Source organism: Apium graveolens, unplaced genomic scaffold, assembly GCF_009905375.1.
Source record: "Apium graveolens cultivar Ventura unplaced genomic scaffold, ASM990537v1 ctg6038, whole genome shotgun sequence".
NCBI lineage: Eukaryota > Viridiplantae > Streptophyta > Magnoliopsida > Apiales > Apiaceae > Apium > Apium graveolens.
This window is the reverse complement of record NW_027419195.1, coordinates 58,421-82,158: the sequence shown is the minus strand read 5'-3', so window position 1 is coordinate 82,158 and position 23,738 is coordinate 58,421. Positions and strand designations below refer to the sequence as shown.

The window sequence follows — 23,738 nt, the reverse complement described above, 5'->3', positions numbered from 1 at the left end:
GAGTAATGAATTTGAATAAGTCGTTGGTGAAAATTTTAATATTCAACATAAACTTCTCACCCAAACATAGTAATGCCTAACTAAATATAGTAGTAAGTTAAGCAGACAAGGGGTCCTTGAGATGAAACAGCTTTGAATCAGCTCATCTTGTAAGCAGTGATTTACGTGCGTCGACCGACAATTCAACTCTTAAATATATAACTGGATGTATTTGATTTTGGATGGGAAGTTCAACAATCCATACTATTATTTCACCACTTTCTTAAAATATAGATACTCTCCAGACATTAATACAAATTACAGGATGCTTCTTTTTGCTGTCTTACTCTTCTTGGTGAGCTTTTACAAGCCTGGTTCAGCTTCTACAGTCTCCAACTTGATTACTGATCAACAATCTCTTCTTGTTCTCAAACACCATATTACTAGTGACCCTTATAAATTCATACAAAAGAACTGGTCTGCTACAACCAACTCTAACATTTGCAATTGGATTGGTGTTTCTTGTGGTTTCAAACATCAACGAGTCACGGCCTTAGACCTCTCTTACATGGATCTCCGTGGCACAGTTCCTCCCGATATCGGAAACCTCACTTTCCTTACTTCACTTGATCTTACTTCTAATAAATTCTATGGTACTATACCAAAAGAATTGTCTGGTCTACGTCGACTAGAAAAATTCTATTTGGAATCCAACAACTTCACCGGAGTGGTACCTTCTTGGTTCGAGTCCTTGCCAAAACTACGAACAATATCCTTGAAAAACAACAGTTTAGCGGGGACCATTCCAATTTCTTTAGGCAATGTTCGAAAACTTGAAATTTTGAGCCTGGCATACAATTATTTTAACGGGCATATTCCAGAAGAGTTAGGCAACCTTTCAAAGCTCTGGTTCTTGGACTTGAAATACAACCAGCTGACAGGTTCCATCTCTAATGTCATCTTCAACTTATCTGCACTGACAAGAGTTGATTTAACAGGTAATGGGATATCTGGCACTCTCCCATTAGATATGTGTCATCGTCTTCCCAAACTTGAAGGATTTTTCATCTCCCAGAATCAGTTTTTCGGGCAAATTCCATCTACTTTATACAAGTGCAAGACACTACAATACCTGTCATTATCTTTTAATGGATTCGACGGTATCATACCCAGAGAAATTGGAAACTTAACTATGCTAAACTCGCTATATCTTGGCGGAAACCAGTACACAGGTATGTATTACTCTCTGAAAATTTTAGTTGATTCAAGTATCTGCTTTGAACTATTCCATATATTATTAAACATAAGTAAATAATTTGATTGTGTCACTTTCGTAAATGAAACTCCATTAATGGAGTTTAAGATATAGAAATGAAACATACAGCAATCATGAAGAAGAAGATATTATTTAGTAATGAACAAGTTTATTTTTACAACACTTAACTCTCTCTCTCTGACTGACTTATATATCTGACACAAAACTCATTGTGAGCCACTAATCTGTAACTAACTTTTGCTGAGTTATGTTGTGCTGGACCTGAGCTGTCATGTGCTGGACCTGGCATATCAGACTTTAGCATATCAGACTTTAGCATATCTAACTTTATTTCTTTTGCTGTGTGTGGCTGCAACTTTGGCTCTTGCTCTTTGTCTATATGATTAACATCCCCCCTCAAGTTAGGAGGAGAAAACAGATTACAAACTCCTAACTTGGAGTTAAAGAAAAGTAGCTGTAAAGAAATGCTGATGTTGGTTGGTTGAATCATGCCAAGTTGTAATTTCTCTCTAACCAAATGACAATCTAACTCGATGTGTTTTGTTCTTTCATGAAAAACTGAGTTGGAAGCAATATAAATGGCTGACTTATTGTCACAATAAAGAGTAACAGGAGTAAGAGACTGGATTTGAAAAGCTTTAAACAAATTCAACAACCAAGTCAGTTCACAGCAAGTATCTGCCATACTTCTGTACTCAGCTTCAGCTGATGACCTGGAAATAGTGTGTTGTTTTTTGCACTTCCAGGAAATTAAAGAATTGCCAAACTTAACACAGTAGCCAGTAAGAGAATGTCTAGAAGTTTTATCACATGCCCAATCTGAATCACAGTAAGCAGATAGAGACATTGGATTATGAGAAGACATTAAAATACCTTGGCCAGGAGCATTTTTGAGGTATCTAACAACCTTATGAGCATCTCGTAAATGATCAGATCTAGGAGTTGCTATAAATTGTGATAACACTTGGACAGAGTAACAAATATCAGGCCTGGTGACTGTAAGATATAGTAATCTTCTGTACCATTATCAGTTCTTATTGTCTTAATAGTCTTTTTGAACTGATTTGATACATAAGACATAAAAGACAGAATCAAAGAAGTCACTTGAGATTTATCAGACAAAAGATATAGCCAAGTACACCTTGAGAATTCATCTACAATAGTGAGAAAATAATTACATTTGCCATGAGTGTTATATCTGTATGACCCCCAAACATCACAGTGAACAATATCAAAGCACTCACTAACAGAAGACTGTTTGTCTGGAAAAGAAATTCTAGTTTGTTTTGAGAATTGACAAACATCACAACAATCAGCATTATCATGAACTCTTAATTCTAGGATTTTTTTAAGAACAGACAATGAAGGATGCCCTAATCTTGTGTGCCACTGATTACTTGAGACACTACACACATTAGCATAAGGAATGAGATGATTTGTATGAAGTTTGTACATGCCTGCATCTAATTCACCAATCTCTGTCTTCTTCTGAACAGTAGGGTCCTGAAATAGACATTTTGAAGAAGAAAAAGAAATCATGCAAGCATTATCTGCTGTGAGTTTAGGTATAGATAACAAATTGCATTGAAAATCTGGAACATATAATACTTCTTTTAGAGTAATTTCTGAATTAAGAATTACATGTCCAGTTTGAGTAACACAAGATCTGTGACCATTTGGAAGAAGCAATTCAGTCTCAACATGTTGTATATTGACTAATAGATTTTTATGAGGAGTTATACGGTGTGTAGCACCAGATTCTAGAATCCAAGTATGTGCAAAACTATTAAACTGAACACTATTGGCTTTACAAGCAGGAACAATGCATTGAAGTGTACCTGCACAGTTTGATTCAGACTTAGCAGTATTCATCCATGTAGCATTAGAGATAGCAGGTGTTTTGCCCTGAGTCTGTTGAAGTAGATTCAGAAGTTGCTGGTATTGATTTTCAGTGAACATTGAAGTAGACTCCTTGTTTGTACCAGTAACAGCAGCAGTTTCAGATTGTTCAACATCAGTAGTTGTGACAGCATTAGCATTACACTTTCTTTGACCTTTGGTTTTGGCTGACCATACAATCTATGCCAATCAGGATATCCATGAAGTGCAAAACACTTATCCTTCACATGACCTTGCATCTTACAGGAGTCACACATCACACTTGGATTCGTGAATTTCTTGACTTGCTTTGGCTTAAAGCTAGTGTGCAATTTTGCATTCATAACAATGTTTTCAGGAACAACAATCACATTACTAGAGCAGTCTCTCTGATTTTCCTCTTGCAGCAACATTGAATAAGCTTGACTAATATCAGGTAGTGGATTCATGAGTAGAATCTGACCTCTAACAGATGTGAACTGCTCACTTAATCCCATCATAAACTGACTCAACTTAGTTAATTTCTCATACTCAAACAATTTTTGAGCATTTCCACAAGCACAAGTAGTAGCAGTACAAACACACTTAGGTATTGGTGATAGATTGTTGAGTTCATCAATCATGCTTCGAAATGTGGTAAAATAAGTAGTTATTGATTTCGTACCTTGACTTAGAGATGCTAGATCTTTTCGAAGTTGAAACAGACGAGGAACATTACTCTGAGAGTACCTTGCAGAAAGATCATCCCAGATCTGCTTTGCAGTGGTGAGATAAACAACACTTTTGGGAATTTCTGATGAAATGGAATTGAGAAGCCATGATATAACCAGATCATTGCTTCTTATCCACAAACTCAAATGAGGAGAGTTATTTGCAGGTTTTGGTTGTGTTCCATCGATGAATCCAAGCTTTAATTTTGCAGATAGTGCGATCGTAACCGAATGACTCCAGTGGTGATAGTTTGGGTTGTTTAACAACTTTGTAACTAGTGATAAGCCTGGATGATCAGATGAACTGAGATAATGCGGATGATTTATATCAATGACTGTATTATTCGCCATTGTAGATGTTCGATTACTTTGACATGATGAGTTTAATCGAAGAGCAGATGCGTATGAGTACATACATATGTATTTATGTAGCTGATGATATTATATAGCTAGCTCTGATACCATGTCACTTTCGTAAATGAAACTCCATTAATGGAGTTTAAGATGTAGAAATGAAACATACAACAATCACGAAGAAGAAGAAGAAATTATTTAGTAATGAACAAGTTTATTTTTACAATACTTAACTTTCTCTCTCTCTCTGACTGACTTATATATCTGACACAAGACTCATTGTGAGCCACTAATCTGTAACTAACTTTTGCGGAGCTGTGTTGTGCTGGACCTGAGCTGTCATGTGCTAGACCTGAGCTGGCATATCAGACTTTAGCATATCAGAATTTATTTCTTTTGTTGTGTGTGACTGCAACTTTGGCTCTTGCTCTTTGTTAGGTCACACTTTCACTGTAGAGGGGGTGAATACAGTGTTTATTACAATCAAATCAAACTTCAAGAACTTATGTAACAGAAAACAAACTTTATTTAAACAATAAACTCTGTTACAATCTGGAACTGTTATCTCTCAGTGATGAACAAAATATCACGAGAGCTGCTAGGGTTATAATAAATAATATTCTCGATAATGATAACACTTATAGTGTAAACCCTATGTCTGTGTTTATATACTACACAGTTACAAGATAATCGCTAATTGATATGGAATATAATTCTGCTTCCTAAAATATATCAATCAGATATCTTCTATTCCAAGTATTCCATTCTTCACGGAATTCCTTCTTCATGCATATCTCTTCTTATGTTTATCTTGATCTTCTTAACTTTAATCAGCTACTGTCCTTATCTGATCGTCCTTCAGCACTTAAGTTCTGATATCTATCTCCTGATAACATAAGTACTGATATCCCTTAAGTTCTGACTTCCAGTATAAGTACTGATCAGTTAAGTACTGATTTGTTCTGTTCAAATAAGATCTGAAATCTAAACATAAAACATATTAGCCATGACATTATCAAATATATCTAACAATCTCCCCCAACTTGTAAATTAACAAAATATACAAGTTTAACAGATATTTGATGATGTCAAAAACATTAAGTACAAATGCATGAGAAATAGACAAGATAACTACAACTTACAGTCCTTAAAGTTTTTACCAATTCAACTTCTGATAACAACTTCAATCTGTATAAATATCAGAATTTAAGCAGTTGTAGATCTTCGACTTGGCTTCATCATTTTCTGATCTCTCTGATGTCAGGAGTTGTTCTGAGATAATTCTTCAACAAACATTTCTCAGCATATCTGAGTTCATCAATCATTCTCCGTTTGACATCTTTAAGCTCTGCAGTATCTTCACCAGTTTGAAATATTGCAGCTCTGAGATCATTAATCTTTGCTTTTCTCAACTCCCGATCTAGTCTTATGACATAAGCTTTGTTAGACTCTAGATTGAATTCAAGCCCCTTAATACCAAGATATGTTCTGATCTGTGCAGTATTAGGCTTCATATCAACAATATCACCATTGTGATTTCTGTACTTTGGAACATATCTGCTGTCAGACTTAACAGAATAAAGTCTTTTCTGTCTCTGAATCTGTTCCTTTAAGTAGTTTGCAGCAGTCTCTGTTATTCTGTCATCCACTTGAAGTAAGAATAATACATGCTCCAATTCTTCAAAATACTTCAATGGAATGGCATTTTGTCTTATATGATAAACCCTACCATCTGTCATGAAATACAACATGATGTATTCTTTCAAGTAGGTATGGTAAACCATCTGTACAGATTCTAGTTGATTCAATCTCTCAGGAGTTGCTCCAATACCTGGTTCACTCAAGGAAGTTGGATCATCGGTAGTGTTGTGTACTCTTCTTTCATCAGCACTTCCCAATCCAGTTTTATCTCTAGCTTCCTTTCCAGTAACTACTCTTGCTTCAAAACCACTTGAAGTAGTCTTCAAAGATTGAGACTGTTTTGCTTTAGTGAATCCTGGTAGGAGTGTTTTAGATTTATTTTCTGATATCAAGTTAACTTGAGCACTGTCAGAGGTTACTTGCTTCTTCTGAATATCAAAACTTACAATTTCTTGACTCTGAACAACTTGAGCCATGTCAGAGGTTGTTTTAAGAACTTTTCTTGAAGTCAGAGCAAGATTATCTTTTCCATCAGTAATTTCTTCTTCATCAGGAGGTACATAAGGCTTGATAGGTTCACCAACCTTTTCTTTACCCTTGGATCTTGGATCTATCTGTGGTTGTGATCTAGCCAAAGTTTCTTCAGTATGTATCCTTTCTTTGATCACAATGCCTTTAGGTTTTGGAAGTAACTTTTTACCAGAAGCTTCAGATTTAGATGTGACTTTCTCTGATTTAAGTCTGGCTTCTTCTTCCTTTAAACTTTCCAAGTCCATCCCTGGATTTTCTTGAAGAAATAACTGTCTTGACATTTTCTCATCAAGATCTAGAAGTTCATCAGAACTTATCCTTTTACCAGCAGCAGAACTTATTCTTTTCCCAGTATCAGAACTTATTCTGTGACTAGCTTGTCTTGATGTAAACCTTCTACCTTGACTATGACCACCACCCATTCCAGAGTTTCCTTGGTCATCTTTTCCATCATCCTTTCCTTGCAGTGACTTGTTGGTTTTGCATTTGGACTTAATTACCTTCTCCCCCTTTTTGGCATCAGCAGGTAATAAAAGAGAGATAAGTAGTTCCACTGAGGTCTGGATTTCAGTAAGTTGCGATTGCTGAGAAGCTTGATTTGTCAGAATTTGATCAATCTGAGCTTGTTGCTTCTCTTGAGTTTTCTCAATATAAGCAACCCTGTCAATGGTAGGTTGGAAGAACTTTTTCTTATCAAGTTTCCAAACTTGTTCCTGTTTAATAAAGTTCTCCTGAATCTTGTGTAGCTCTGCATGAGTGTTGGAATGAAGACCTTGTAGATGTTTAGTACTCAATGCAGTGACTCTAAGCTGGATTTTAAAATCATCAGAATGTAACATTTCATCAGCTTTAGTCAAGTGCTCAGCAAGATGTAAAGCATTTGGAACACATGAAACTGAGTTCCATTCCTTAGTCCACTCCTGACCTGCAGGAGTTTCACTCCAAGGTACTGGTGCATCCCTGATAACAAACTCCTTTAGCAGTTCAGACTTAGGAGGAGTATGTCCTGAAGGACCTGCTTCATCAGCATCTACAGTTGTAGCAGCTTCACCAGTATCTCCAACATTTGCAGCATCAGAACTTAAAGAATCAGTATCTTCTGATAAGACAACTGTATGAGTAGCAATGGAGGCTTCAACATCCTCTAATTGCTGATCTGATACTAAGTTCTGATCAACAGCCATATCCTGATGCTCACCTAAAATCTGATCATCATCTTGATGCAGAGAAGGTGTTAGTGATAACTCAGGAGTTTGAACAGCATCAGTAACAGGTGTTGTGGAAGGATTATTTGCTGTTGGAGCTTCTAAGAAAAGTATTTCAGGCACAACCAAGTTCTGAATATCAATTTCAGCACTTGTGCCTGGATCAACAAGAGATATAGAAGGTGAATTAGCCTTGTCAGATACAGGTTCCTGAGATGGAGTTGATGGAGAAGAAGTGACTGGAGCAAATTCCTTGTCTTGTGAGATCAGAGATTCCTGATCCCCTTCCTTAGCTGCTTCCTCCTCATCATCTGAAACTGGCCTCTGTGCCCTCTGTTTCTTGTACTTCCTTGTTGATTTGGATTCCTTGGGAGTTGCAGGAACCGTCATACGTCTAAGCCTCTTGAGAAGCCTAGAACCCCCAATTGCAGAATCCTTCTGAGAAGTTGCCTTCTCAGCTTCATCTATCATAGGTTCTGAAGAGGGAATCTGATCCTCAGAATCTGATTCATCTCTCAAAGATACAAGTGGCATGAGAAGACTAATGTGAAGTGGTTGCATATATAGGCATGAGAATGCCAAGAGACACAAAGATATTGAATGCAGACAGGTAGAATTAAATCTACCTCGTCTCCCTAGACTTTGAAAAAGAATAACAGTCATTGGAAAGAGAATGTGCACATGTAACAAGAGTGAACTGTTCAAGGACGAGTGCCATTATGTTTTAACCATAGACTATTAATCTTCCACTTCAACATTTCGAAATTGAGCTGAGACTGTTACCAAAATTTACTCACAGATAAGTTAAGTAAAGGGTTAGACTGAAAAATCAGAACTTAGACCTATACCAGAACTTAACAGTCATCAGAACATAATGTCTTAACTCGAACAAGGAATATCTATCTTAGTAAATACTCATACAAGTTCTTAGTTATGAACGTCAGAACTTAATCATCAGAATGTGTAACTAGAACTTGTCCTCAGAATTTGTGCAAAAGTGACACAATGACTGTTGATCTAAAATAACATAGACCACCACAGAAATTTCATCATTCATATGGAGTGATGTGTGTGTGCATTAAGCTAAATAACAGACAAAGAGTAAAGTCTGATCTACTTCAGTACATCTTAGAAATAAGTCATAATTAAAATTTTGCTAAAGAGCTGTCATTATCCTGAAACCTACTGATAAATGAGTTCATGCATGAGTTCACCTCTACTGTTTTTGTGCTAATTTTATGCATCTTTTGAAATTCTATTTTACAGAGGCTTCTCAGTGTAAGTGAGTCACGACTGTTTATCAGAATTTATGCTATTATCAGAGTATTTCTCCAGTAATCATAGAGTGTGAAAAGTCACCAAGAAAATATTTTGCTTTTCTAATGCATATTTACTTAATACCAGCAATGCACTTGGGTCGTCCCTTTCACATTTTTACTCTAGATCTCAAAGGAGTACCTGATATTATTCTTTGATTATTGTTCTTCTTCTTTTGATAAGTGAGGTTTATCAGCACTTAGTACATTCAGCAGTTTTACTAGAATCAGAACTTAAACAGATGAGTAGCATTATTCTAATTTGTGACTTAGTAATAAGATATACAAAGTAAACTTAACTAAGCTCAGTTATCAGAATTTGCTTGTGTCATAAGATTTCCACAGAAATAATTATTTCTTTCATGGGATCATTTGTTTATTGAAGACTAGTAGGTCAGTATCTAGCACAGTTATCCTCATAGGATTGAATAGTTACTGAAACAGACATATCACTTATCAGAGTTTAGAAACATATATCAGACAACAGTCAGTACTTAAAGACATTTATCAATTAATGCACAGAATATACAAAGAGATTAATTCTGTAAATACTGATCATAAAGTCTGATAACATAGAACAAGTTTAAGCAGATTTAGAGAAAGAACCTGAAATCATTCCAAGTTCATTTACCAATTTTGAAAAGGTAGCTTCACACAGTGGTTTTGTGAAGATATCTGCTATTTGTTGATCTGTGGGAACAAAATGCAATTCCACTGTACCTTCATCCACATGTTCCCTGATGAAATGGTACCTGATGCTGATGTGCTTTGTCATAGAGTGTTGAACTGGATTACCTGTCATAGCAATAGCACTTTGATTATCACAGTAAATAGGGATTTTGAAATACGTTAACCCATAATCTAGTAACTGATTCTTCATCCAGAGAATCTGTGCACAGCAGCTTCCTGCAGCAATATACTCTGCTTCTGCAGTTGATGTGGAAATTGACTTTTGTTTCTTGCTATACCAAGAAACCAACCTGCCTCCAAGAAATTGGCAGCTACCACTTGTGCTTTTCCTGTCAATTTTGCAACCTGCAAAATCTGCATCTGAGTAACCTATTAATTTAAAATCTGATTCTCTAGGATACCATAATCCTAGATCAGCTGTTCCTTTAAGATACTTAAAGATTCTTTTTACAGCTGTTAAGTGAGGTTCTCTTGGATCTGCTTGAAATCTTGCACAAAGACAGGTAGCAAACATGATATCTGGTCTACTAGCAGTTAGATAGAGAAGTGAGCCAATCATACCTCTGTAATCAGTAATATCTACTGAATTACCAGTATCCTTATCCAGTTTTGTTGCAGTGGCCATGAGAGTGGATGCACTTGAACAGTCTTGCATTCCAAATTTTTTCAGCAAGTTTCTGGTGTACTTAGATTGACAAATAAAAGTTCCTTCTTCACTCTGCTTGACTTGAAGGCCCAGAAAATAACTAAGTTCTCCCATCATACTCATCTGATATCTTGACTGCATTAGGTTGGCAAACTTTTTGCAAAGTTTGTCATTTGGAGACCCAAAAATAATATCATCAACATAAATCTGGATCAAAAGTAAGTCCTTGCCATGGTTGAGATAGAACAATGTTTTGTCAATAGTTCCTCTGTTGAATCCACTTTCCAGAAAAAACTGAGCTAAAGTCTCATACCATGCTCTAGGAGCTTGCTTAAGTCCATAAAGTGCTTTATCAAGCCTGTAGACATAATCTGGATGTTTGGAATCTACAAAGCCTGGAGGTTGTTCAACATATACTTCCTCTTCCAATTCTCCATTGAGAAAAGCACTTTTCACATCCATTTGAAAGACAGTAAACTTTTTGTGAGCAGCATAAGCCATGAATATCCTTATGGCTTCTAACCTAGCAACTGGAGCAAATGTTTCATCATAGTCAATTCCCTCCTGTTGAGAATATCCTTTTGCAACCAGCCTTGCCTTGTTCCTTACAATTATGCCATCACTGTCAGTTTTGTTTCTGAATACCCACTTTGTACCAACAACCGATCTATTCTTGGGTCTTGGCACTAAGATCCAGACTTTGTTTCTTTCAAATTCATTCAACTCTTCCTGCATTGCTTGCACCCAATCAGCATCTTGAAGAGCTTCTTCCACTTTCTTTGGCTCAGACTGAGAGAGAAAAGAATTGTAAAGACATTCATTCGAAGTACCTGTTCTAGTTCTGACACCTGCCTCAGGATTTCCAATTATTAAGTCAGGTGTATGTGATTTTTTCCACTTCCTTGCAGATGGAAGATTTTCTCTAGAACTGGATGCTCCCCCATGATTCATGCTGTCTTCGGTTTCATTTTCTGATGCTCCCCCTGAAACTATGCTCTCTGAGTTGGATCCTTCAGTATTTAGATTTTCAGTACTGTCAGTACTTGGCTTATCAGAACTTGACGAATCAGAATTTGAAGAGCCAGATGTATGTTCTGATGCTTCTTGAGATGTGATAATATCTTGAGTATGCTCCCCCTGCATTATTGCATCTTCCTTTGACGTAGTCACCACAGTTTCAATAACATCAGAGTTTAATCCATCAGAATTTACAGTATCAGGACTTAGACTGTCAGGACTTGAGGTATCAGAATATGAATCTTCATTTTCAAATCTCAGCTTATCATGATCAATGCAATCTTCAAGTCCAGTGATCTTCTTGTCATCAAAAGAGACATTGATAGATTCCATGACCACTTTTGTTCTCAAATTATAGACTCTGAAGGCTTTTGTAGAAAGTGGATATCCTACAAAGATTCCCTCATCAGCTTTTAGATCAAACTTGGATAGCTGTTCAGGATGAGTCTTGAGAACAAAACACTTACATCCAAATACATGAAAGTATTTGAGATTTGGCTTCTTGTTCTTCACCATCTCATATGGTGTTTTTCCATGCTTGTTAATGAGTGTTGCATTTTGAGTAAAACAAGCAGTCTGCACAGCTTCAGCCCAGAAATAGGTTGGAAGCTTTGCTTCTTCAAGCATTGTTCGTGCAGCTTCAATTAGAGTTCTATTCTTCCTTTCAACAACTCCATTTTGCTGTGGAGTTCCAGGAGCAGAAAATTCCTGCTTTATTCCATGATTTTTGCAGAACTCTTCCATTATCAAATTCTTGAATTCAGTGCCATTATCACTCCTCAAAATTTTCACAGAATCTTTGATCAATTTATCCAGATGTTTGACATGATCAATCAGGATAGATGCAGTTTCACTTTTTGTGTGCAAGAAATACACCCATGTGTATCTGGTGAACTCATCTATTATGACCAACGCATATTTCTTCTTTGCAATAGACATGACATTCACTGGACCAAATAGATCAACATGAAGTAGATAATAAGGCTCAAGAATTGATGATTCAGTCTTGCTCTTGAACGAAGATTTTCTTTGTTTAGCCTTCTGACATGAGTCACAAAGACCATCAGGAACAAACACTGATTTTGGCAGTCCTCTCATAAGATCTTTCTTGATCAGTTCATTTATCTTGTTGAAGTTTAAATGAGAGAGTTTCTTGTGCCAATTCCAGCTTTCTTCAGTTGAGGCTCTACTCACTAAACAGATTGCAGAATCATCAGAACTTGTTGAAAGCTTAGCTTCATAAATGTTACCACGCCTGAATCCCTTCAGAACAATTTTTCCTTTAGATTTACTAACTATTTCACAATGTTCTGCAAAGAAATCAACATGATAACCTCTGTCACAGATTTGACTTATACTCAGTAAGTTGTGTTTAAGTCCTGAGACCAGAGCTACATCTTTAATAATGACATTCCCAAGATTGATATTGCCATATCCCAAAGTTTTTCCAATGTTGCCATCTCCATAAGAAACACTTGGGCCAGCTTTCTCCACAAAGTCTGATAGCAGGGCCTTATTTCCAGTCATATGTCCTGAACATCCACTGTCCAGAACTAAAATATTTTTCCTGTTGCCCTGCAATCAAAAAGACCACTAATTATTAGTTTTAAGGACCCAGACTTGCTTGGATCCTTTGGCCTTTTTAGGTTTGTTAACATTTGCAGCGGATTTAACATCAGATTTTATGTTAACAGTTTTCTTATCAGAACTTATACTAGAAGGAACAACAGAAACTTTCTTTAAAGAAGGTTTTATTTGATAATAATCATAGTACAAACTATGATATTCCTTACAAGTATAAATGGAATGCCATAAACTACCACAATGAAAACAAGGATTTTGTGGTTTGTATCTAACAGACTGACTCTTAACTCCTGACTTTGTAGATAAGGAGTTAATATTCTTATTCTTCCTGCAAAAAGAAGCCAGATGGTTAGAACTTCCACAGTTATGACATGCTTTCCTAGGAGCATCAGGAACAGATTTATAGTTATTGCTTTTATTCACACCTTCCTTTCCATTCCTGTTTTTCCTAGGTGATTTTACCTTGTTTGCATTCTTAACATCTTTCAGCTTATGCTTAAGCTGCTTCTTTGTCATTAAGCCTATGTTAACTTCAGCTGTCTTTTCCTGTTTTAGTTTGTCAGAAGCTAATTCCTTTTTAACTTCTGATTTTTCATTTTCGGATTTTTCAGTTACAAACTTAACAGGTTTTAACTTCGGCTTTTGCTTATCAACAGGCTTAATTTCTACAGTTCCTTTTTTATTTTCTCCATAGCCTAAGCCCTCTTTCCAGTTTCCACTGCTTAGCAAATTTTGAGTTGTTTTGCCAGAGTTAGTCCAAGTTCTGATAATCTCTCTCTCCTTTTCTAACTCAGTTTTTAGAGATTCATTCATTTTTAGCACTTCATCCCTAACATAAAAAGCATCATCTCTATCCTGCTGAGTTTGATGAAACATGACTAACTCTTTTTCTAAGAAATCATTTCTTTTCCTAAAAGCAAGATTTTCAGAAGTTAATCTTTCACATGTTAAAGTTTGATCTCTATAACTAACAAACATGGTTTTAAGATATCTTCTCAACTCATTAATATCATCAGTATGAAAAGCATAAGTAGTCTGAGGTACCTTTGTTTCAGCAGCTTCAGAACTGCTCTCAGAACTTGATTTATCAGCATTTGCCATCAATGCATAGTTCTCCTCACTTTCAGAGTCTGAGGTGTCTGTCCAGCTTTTCTGCTTTGTGACAAGAGCTTTGCCTTTGTCATTCTTGGTCTTCTTGCAATCAGGAGATATGTGGCCTTTCTCACCACAATTATAACATTTAACATTAGCGTAATCTCCTCTGTCAGACTTTCCTCCTCTTCCTTCAGATCTTCTGAAATTCTTCTTATCAGAACTTATGTCTTTCCTGGAAAACTTCTTTCCCTTCCTGAACTTCCTGTATGCAATCTTTGTGATTCCTTTCACCATAAGAGCACACAGCTTCATCATCTCCTCATCAGCATCAGTTTCAGGCAAGCTTTCAGAATCTGAGTCATCATCACTCTCAGAACTTGATGACTCAGTATCAGATTTTATGATAAGAGCTTTACCCTTATCTTTCTTTGAGGAAGGTGGTTTGGGGGATTCCTCTTCAACCTTGAGAGCAACTGTCCTTGACTTTCCTCCTTTCCTCTTGCTTCTTTGTTCCATCTCAAGTTCATGAGTCTTGAGCATTCCATAGATTTCATCAAGAGTTGTTTCATCAAGATTGTAGTTGTCTCTTATTGTTGTTGCCTTCAAATCCCAACATTCAGGAAGAGCTAACAGGAATTTGAGGTTTGTATCTTCAAGATCATACTCCTTATTTACTAATGACAAGTCATTCAAGAGTTTGACAAATCTATCATATACATCAGTCAATGACTCATTAGTCCTAGAGTCAAAGTGTTCATACTCTTGAGTGAGTATTGTCTTCCTGTTCTTCTTAACTGTTTCAGTTCCTTGACACCTTGTCTCCAGTGCATCCCATATCTCCTTAGCAGTCTTGCAGTTGATTACCCTGTTTGACATTACATTATCAATGGCACTATGCAATAAGTGACGTACCTTGGCATCCTTAGCAATAGATGCTATATCTTCAGCAGTGTAATCATTCTTTTCCTTTGGTACGGTCATTGCTGCTTCACCTGCAACTACAACAACGAGCTTGGTAGGTTTGTGAGGCCCTTCCTTGATTCTATCAAGGTATTCTGGATCTGTTGCTTCCAGAAACATGGTCATCCTTACCTTCCATATGGGATATTCAGATGGTCTCAATATGGGAACTCTGATAGTCTCATATCGACTCTGAGTTGATGTCTTTGATGATTCCTCAGTTTTGGTAGGCTTAGTTGGAGTTTCTGTGTCAGACATGATTGTGTTTGGATCTTTAACTGTATGTGTGTTAACAGATAGCTCTGATACCACTTGTTAGGTCACACTTTCACTGTAGAGGGGGTGAATACAGTGTTTATTACAATCAAATCAAACTTCAAGAACTTATGTAACAGAAAACAAACTTTATTTAAACAATAAACTCTGTTACAATCTGGAACTGTTATCTCTCAGTGATGAACAAAATATCACGAGAGCTGCTAGGGTTATAATAAATAATATTCTCGATAATGATAACACTTATAGTGTAAACCTTATGTCTGTGTTTATATACTACACAGTTACAAGATAATCGCTAATTGATATGGAATATAATTCTGCTTCCTAAAATATATCAATCAGATATCTTCTATTCCAAGTATTCCATTCTTCACGGAATTCCTTCTTCATGCATATCTCTTCTTATGTTTATCTTGATCTTCTTAACTTTAATCAGCTACTGTCCTTATCTAATCGTCCTTCAGCACTTAAGTTCTGATATCTATCTCCTGATAACATAAGTACTGATATCCCTTAAGTTCTGACTTCCAGTATAAGTACTGATCAGTTAAGTACTGATTTGTTCTGTTCAAATAAGATCTGAAATCTAAACATAAAACATATTAGCCATGACATTATCAAATATATCTAACACTCTTTGTCTATATGATTAACAGATTGTTATTCAATATAACTTAGATAATCCTTTTCAGATTATAAGTATAATGTATTGATCTGATCATATTATATTATTGTAAAGTTTTTCAGTCCAGTTATATGAATATATTTGGTAAAATCATGGACTTGCATTTGAAAGTAAATGGAGTAACTAATCCAGCTCAAAAGGCAGTCTCCAGTAAAATCTTTCGTAACAAATTGCAAACTGAGCATCTAATTGCACCAACACGAGTGGAGTTGTTGGTATTAGCTCATAATCAGTTAAGATCATCTCTGGGAAGTGATATATTCCTGTCTTGTACATGCTTTATCCCGAACAGATTGGTCCCTAGTTATAGCTTAACTCTTGCAAATTTACATTTCTTGGAAAATATAAGGGACAGCGACAAAAGTCACATCTGATTATGGTCATCCACAAATATTTGCATTGAAATGATGTCTGGATACTGTGCAAAACTAACAGAACAGTTTGTGATTGTAGTTGTAGGAACCAGTACTTATTTATGCAAAACAAACTTCTACTGGATCAATAATATTTCTAAAGCAAAGTACCCGTTAGCCAAGCGCTTCTTAACTAATAAATTACCAGAAATTATCACAACTTACATGTAAATTATAATTGCCATCAAATATCAAATCTCTAATAATCTGCTTTTTGACATATCATAAATATGCATAATCAAAGACAAACATATCCGGCAGGTGCTAAGGATTAACAAAGTTTCTTGTATGCCCAGCCTACTAAAGAACCTCTCTAGAGCAACCAACCAGCAGGAGTAATTTTCAATTTCCTTAAAAACTTAACGAAAATAGTTTCACAAAATCTCTTTGCAGAATAAATCTAACCACTAATCTAGACATACAAACTACTGCGTATTTCTGTGCTAATCAAATTTATCATCATATAACAAGGATTAAAGAAGTGTCACTACTATTTTCTTTTTAGGAGAGTGAAGTAACAATCTCTGTTTCAGGCATCTGAAAATTTTGGTGATACTTATGTCTTACTTTTGGTCCTTTGCAGGTTCAATCCCATCGGAGATAGGTAACCTTATCAATCTGGAAATACTGAACATAAAGAACGGGTCCCTAACAGGAGTTATACCTTGTTCTATCTACAACATTTCTTCTTTAAAAATGCTTGATTTCTCTTTCAACAAGCTCATTGGAAATATATCATCCAGTGTGGGAAATCTTCAGAGTCTTCAAGAGTTCTATTTGGCACAAAATATGCTCACGGGAGGCATACCTCGGGAGATTGGGAATCTTACACTGCTTAAGCTTCTTTATCTCAGTAGTAACAATTTGACCGGTAAGTCGCACTTCCTACATGTATAAAAAATAGTATATGTCATCTGTTGTTTAAGGACACATGCATATAAATTTATAATTTGATTATTCCGGTTGTATAGATACAAGTGTTTGTTCCTTCCCACTGCTTTTTCCTCTCACTTAGGTTACCTTTTTATACCTCGGCTTATAGCCCTAGTGGATACCTGCAAGTAACATGAAGCGAATCATATTATAAACATACTTACATAAACATTTAGTTAATGAATGTAAAAACAATCCGTGCATTGAACAATATATAGGTTAATAAATATATATATATAAATATATTATATAAAGGAGAAGTCCTAGGAAGTGTTTTGTTTTCCTATGAAGCTGACATGTATTGAAGAATTTTATACTCTATCTCATATAATTGTTTGTTTTTAAAAATAATTTTCTTTCAGAGTAAGTTGTGAATTATTGACAAGAAGTTTCTTGTTTTTAATTCTCGACACAGAGAGAAAAAGCTCTTAAAGTAGAATAACAATTCGCTCAGTTGGTGTTTGTAGCAGTGAAATAGAGACCGGATGATATCTAACCAAGAGAGGTAGTAAACTAGTAATGCTAGTTTTTGTGGTCACCATTCCAGAGTTTGTTGCAAATAACATACCTTGTAGTCTATTAAAATAGTCCTGAAACCTTGTAGCAGATCGAAGTACTGCTTTAAATTTTTCGAGACTTTGTTTTTTTTGAAACAAAAACACTTCCATTATGTTTACCGTAGTATAATTATTCAGAACATGCTTGAAAATGATCAATGTAGGTAATATTCTTTTTATATGTTGCAGGTTCAATACCTAATGAGATTGGAGACCTTCAAACTCTGGAGAAGCTAAGCATACATGAGAATGGCCTCACTGGCATCATTCCTCTCAAAATCTTCAATATGTCAACCTTAAAGATGCTTGATTTAACTCATAATCGCCTTTCAGGAAGTTTACCATCAAGAATTTATTTACCAAATCTTGAAGAGCTTTACCTAGGCAGTAACGGGCTGAGCGGAACAATTCCTAGCTCTATTTCAAATGCTTCTAAGCTCGCCACTCTTAGCTTGTCAAGCAACTCATTCACCGGATCTATACCCAACACCATTGGTAACTTAAGATTCTTGCGCCGCCTTTTGCTCGGAGAAAATAATCTAACAAGAGAATCTTCTAGTGTGGAATTGAATTTCATTTCTTCTTTAACCAACTGCCAACAGTTGAACCTGCTATCTATATCACTGAATCAATTTAATGGGGTCATTCCAAAATCAATTGGAAATCTCTCTACCTTTCTTACTAGATTTGAAGCATTTGGATGCAAACTCAAAGGTGAAATTCCCTCTGAAATTGGAAGCTTGAGCGGTTTGGAAGCTATACTTTTTGATAGCAATGAGTTGACAGGACAAATTCCACCAACTCTGCAAAGATTAAATAATCTGGCACGTTTGTATCTTGAACATAATAAGTTACAAGGATCCATTCCGAATGAAATTTGCCGGTTAAAAAACTTAGGAGACTTGTATTTAAGTGATAACAGGCTGAATGGATCTATACCTGTATGCTTGGGTGACCTTGAATCTTTGCAAAGGCTATACTTGGATTCTAACCAGCTGAATTCAACCATACCTTCAAGTTTATGGAGTCTTACAGATCTTATTGGTCTTAACTTGTCGTCAAATATGATCAGTGGTTCTATCCCTATGGAAATTCAGAACTTGAAGCAGATTACAGAAATCGGCTTATCATGGAACAAATTATTTGGTTATCTGCCAAGTACCATTGGAGGGGCTCAGATGCTAATTTATTTGTCTGTTTCTCACAATGAACTGCAAGGACCACTTCCACAAACACTGGGAAATTTGATTAACTTGGAGTTCTTGGATCTATCTAGTAACAGATTTTCTGGTATAATTCCCAAGTCCTTGGAGGCATTAAGATATCTCGAGTATTTTAATGTGTCTTTCAATAGTTTGCAAGGAAAAATTCCGACAGGAGGATTGTTTTCAAACTTCACAATGCAATCATATATTGAAAATGATGGGTTGTGTGGCATTCCAAGCATGCAAGTGTGCAAGAGTACAGCTCCCCGACATTCATGGTCCAAATATGTGAGAATACTGAAATATATCGTGCCATCAATAGCAATAACAACCCTTGCTCTAGTCCTGATGTTTGTAATGATAACACGGAGAAGAAGGAACATCAGATCGATAAGCCAAGTTGATATATCGCGTAGTGCACTGGAAAGGTTCACATACGCTGAAATTGTAAAAGCAACAAACTCATTTTCTGAAAGTAACCTGATTGGTGAAGGGGGCATGGGCGTAGTCTACAAGGGAGTACTTCCAAATGGGGTGAATATCGCAGTGAAGGTTTTCAACCTGCACTCTGATGCTGCGTACAAAAGTTTTAATGTTGAATGCAACATTATTGGTAGCATACGACACAGGAATCTTACCAAAATCATCAGCAGTTGCACAAATTTGACATTCAGAGCTTTGATACTGCAATACATGCCTAATGGCAACCTTGAGAACTGGTTGCACTCACAGGACAATTGTTTAGATGTTCTGCAAAGGATAAATATAATGATAGATGTGGCATCAGCCTTGGAATATCTCCATCATGGTCTCACAACAACAGTTGTACACAGTGATCTGAAACCTAGCAATGTCTTGCTTGATGAAGATATGGTCGCGCATGTTTGTGATTTTGGTATTTCACAACTCTTAGGAGAAGAAGAGCATATGACGCAGACAAGTACGCTGGGTACAATTGGGTATATGGCGCCAGGTAATACTCTATTGTTTACAGTTGAAAATTTGAAATTTTGTTTTGTATTATTTAGAGAGTTATTGCTTCTCCTGGTTGGATGTATAACAATTAACAAGTAATGGACGTCAGTAGGCACCAAACAAACGTTAGAAACTAACCTGATTTAAATTGGATATGTACTCTATTATGAATATATATTGTATTTATTAAATGTATAAAATTTATTGCTCGCATTTAGGGAAGTTCTTCCTAACCTGATTTAAATTGGATGTCTGTGATGCACAGAGTATGGAACGGAGGGAATTGTATCTGCAGAAGGTGATGTCTATAGTTTCGGTATTTTGCTGCTGGAAACATTCACTAGGAAAAAGCCAACTGATGAAATGTTTTCTGCTGAACTAAACTTGAGAAGTTGGGTAAATGAAGGATTACGGGGTTCAATAATAGAAGTCATAGATACAAATTTAACAGACCAAGGCGAGGAATTCACATCTTCAGAACTGCAGTGCATCTCATCTGTCTTTGGACTAGCGATGAATTGTTTAACAGATACACCTAGGGAAAGGATAAACATAGCAGAAGCTGTGGGAAGACTCGATGCAATTAGGAACAAGTTTCTGGCAGAAATACAAGCTGTGAAAGTTCGTGATCAAGTAGCAAAGTCTTTAGCATAAATAGAGGTGGTTTTAAATTTGTGATTAAGCAACAAGTTTCTATCTGTAACTCGTAATTGTTTATTTGTGTGTCACAGAGATCTAATTCAACTAATTAACACGACAAGGGTTGAGTTAGTGGCTAGATCAGCAAGAATCAATGCAAATATAAATTTCCATCCTAATATTATAAAACAGTAGAATAGTAGGTATAACCGCGTCTAATGGCAAGGAAAAGAGTCTCAAGTGCAGTACATGATGAGAATAAGGATAGTGCAATGGTAGTAGAGAAAGTAAATTAAGAAGGATATTTTCTCATGTTCCAGACAATATAAATAATAAAGTAGCGCGTGTTGGTACTGACCAACCATGAAACATTAATGGCAGAATTGCGGAGCTCCTGACAATCCTGGTCAGTAGTGATCTCCACCACTGGAGTAGAAAACTTTGCCCCAACATAATATTTTTTAGGATTACGTAAACCCTATAAGAATATAGTATAACGTGCTAGTATAGTTAAAAGAAAATTGAGGAGTATAAGTATATTGATATCCGAATTTTCAATGAAAACTCGACTTTTTCTTATTCTAAGATTTACGTAATCCTAAAAATATATATAACTAGAGCTCTGATACCAATTCCGTGACGCCCCCAAATCATGGTACCATCACATTATATCATAAAATAATCTATAATGGACTATCACTCCACAGATCTCAGAATCGATTTTACACTCTCATATAATTTACATCATAATAAAGTACCAGTACCAACTGAAGTTGGTTAATTCTGGTCTTGTTATAACTCCGATAAAACTCGTAACTAGCGCAAGATCATCCATTGGGCAAGGCGAAACTCATAACTTTCAATCCTGATAAGGCTCTTTCCCTTTTTATCCCTCTACTGCTCTGAACTATTTTTTTCTTCATGAATGTGAAAAATATTCATAATAGTAAGGGTGAGCATCTAAATGTTCAGCAAATTTATCCTGTGACACAATGATTTATAAAACATAATTTTAAATTGTTCAAAAATAAAATAGTGACAAAACTATTTCAATATTTCAAACTGTAAGCAATTTCATATTAAAATCATATTTGAGTTGTTATATAAGTAAAAGAGAAGCAAACTCTTATCTGACACTTGATTCCAAAGAGGTCACTAAAATAAATTGGTCATATTCCACCCCGCTACATCAGTGATGTGATCAACTACCACAATGTACCGTCCTCCAGCGTGTCTTACTCTCACTCGATCACGGCTCGTCGTAAGGAAGCCTAACACACTTGCTAGCATTAAAAACGGGTTTCATCTCAAACCCACGACCACACACGAGTCGATAATAAACAATATCTGCATCTCGGATAAATAATAAATAAATTATGGTTACTTCCATGTTGACCAGTACTGATGAAAAATCCTCCGATGATTACCACAATTCATTTGACATTAATTTATGAAAAAATGTATAAAAAAATAATTTTAATCACAATAAACCAATTTATGAAGTGAAATGAATTAACGACACGAACAATGTGTCGATCTTGTGATCAATAACAATGATTTTTCTTGGATAAATGAGAACAATCGAGAATTAAGCAAAATTAGGGTTATTTGAATAATATATAACCCCTTGATAAATTATCGACCATGATAGTTCTATAACCAATAATAACAACAATTTAAGAACTAAAAAAACCAATCCATCTAATTACGAGATGCTAAATAGCAATAATTAATAAAATATCAATATCTAAATATTTAATTTAATTATAATTCTAAAATTCATAGGGTTTTACATTCTTATAGTAATTTCAAAAAGTAGATCTTTTTCTCAAGATCGCAACCATATATTACAAGTTAAAAATCTAAGTTTTGAAAGTATTTTAAACAAATTAAACATTAATCAATCTCATAAATATATTAATTAAATAACATCAAATCTAAAATAATTCATTAAAATGGTTTCAATCATTTTTTAAGACATATAAAAATCTCAAATAAATTTGTCAATAAATTCTTGAGTTAAATAAAATCATTCTCTTGAATTTTAAGCATTCCAATCATTTTTAACAATCCTTCAAAATATTCATTTTCATGTTATTTTTGAATTTAATATCTATTTTATTTCATCACTATTGTCGTTACCAAGTATCTTAAAAATTAGCACATTTTTTCCTTGATTTAATAAGAAAATACCATTTTTTTTCGGAATGTCCATTATTCAACTTAATTAAGTTATCACAACTATTGTAACTAAATTTACTTAACAATTCATTATATTTCTACAAGAAAATTTATATCTCGATTTGACTCTCCTTACTTAATATAAAATGCATCCTTACTTAATTCTAACCATTTTTTTGAGGACACGAAAATAATTATCATAAATCCAAATCATCATTAATGAAGAAAAAATTAGGTGTAAAAGGTTTTTCAACTAGCTAATTCTCAAACGGAGATGTTACATACTCTTATATAAATTTAGCATAATCAACCACATGCTCATCCGGTGGTGAAGACTCTATTCAGTCAATAATATTATATGAATACGTCTTAGTATCTAGATCAAAGAATTTTTGATAACAATATCTAATATCTTATACTTATCTATAGGGTCACTATTATAACTAGACCCTACAAGCTCTCAAGATAATCTAATCTCATTCCTATTATAAACGGATAACGTCCCGATATAGTCTTCAATAGATACAACATAATATAACACTGAATCAGGGTCATCAAATTATTTAACTAATATTTCTCTTTTCGTAATAGTAATATCAATATACTTAAACTCGTCAACTCTCTTTTAACTATACTTTTATGTTATACTATATTCCTAGGATTTACGTAATCCTAGAAATATATATAACTACAGCACTGATACCAACTCCGTGATACCCCCAAATCCGCCACCTTGTGAATCTGAGTCATCACAGTACCATCTACTGAAGCCTGTATTATTACAACACATTATATCATAAGATAATCTACAATGGACTATCACTCCACAGATCTCAGAATCGATTTCACACTCTCACATAATTTACATCATAATAAAATACCAGTACCAACTGAAATTGGTTACTTCTAGTCTTGTTATTGCTCAGATAAAACTCGTAACTAGCGCAAGATCATCCATTGGGTAAGGCAAAACTAATAACTTTCAATCT

General features: G+C 35.3%; 1 protein-coding gene across 1 annotated transcript; it reads left to right on the top strand.

Annotated features, from left to right (window-relative positions):
* The first annotated feature begins 93 nt into the window (after positions 1 to 93).
* On the top strand, positions 94 to 20,751 carry LOC141702980 (uncharacterized). The gene is made up of 4 exons (XM_074506608.1): positions 94 to 1,211; positions 16,843 to 17,130; positions 17,939 to 19,927; positions 20,195 to 20,751. The coding sequence occupies exons 1-4, from the start codon at positions 206 to 208 to the stop codon at positions 20,581 to 20,583; spliced, it is 3,672 nt and encodes a 1,223-aa protein (XP_074362709.1). The 5' UTR covers positions 94 to 205; the 3' UTR covers positions 20,584 to 20,751.
* The last annotated feature ends 2,987 nt before the right edge of the window (positions 20,752 to 23,738 follow it).

Coding starts and splice junctions, on each gene's coding strand:
- LOC141702980 (XM_074506608.1), top strand. CDS start 206: ATGTATTTGATTTTGGATGGGAAGTTCAACAATCCATACTATTATTTC. Junction 1,212..16,842: donor TGGCGGAAACCAGTACACAG/GTATGTATTACT, acceptor GGTCCTTTGCAG/GTTCAATCCCATCGGAGATA. Junction 19,928..20,194: donor AATTGGGTATATGGCGCCAG/GTAATACTCTAT, acceptor TGTGATGCACAG/AGTATGGAACGGAGGGAATT.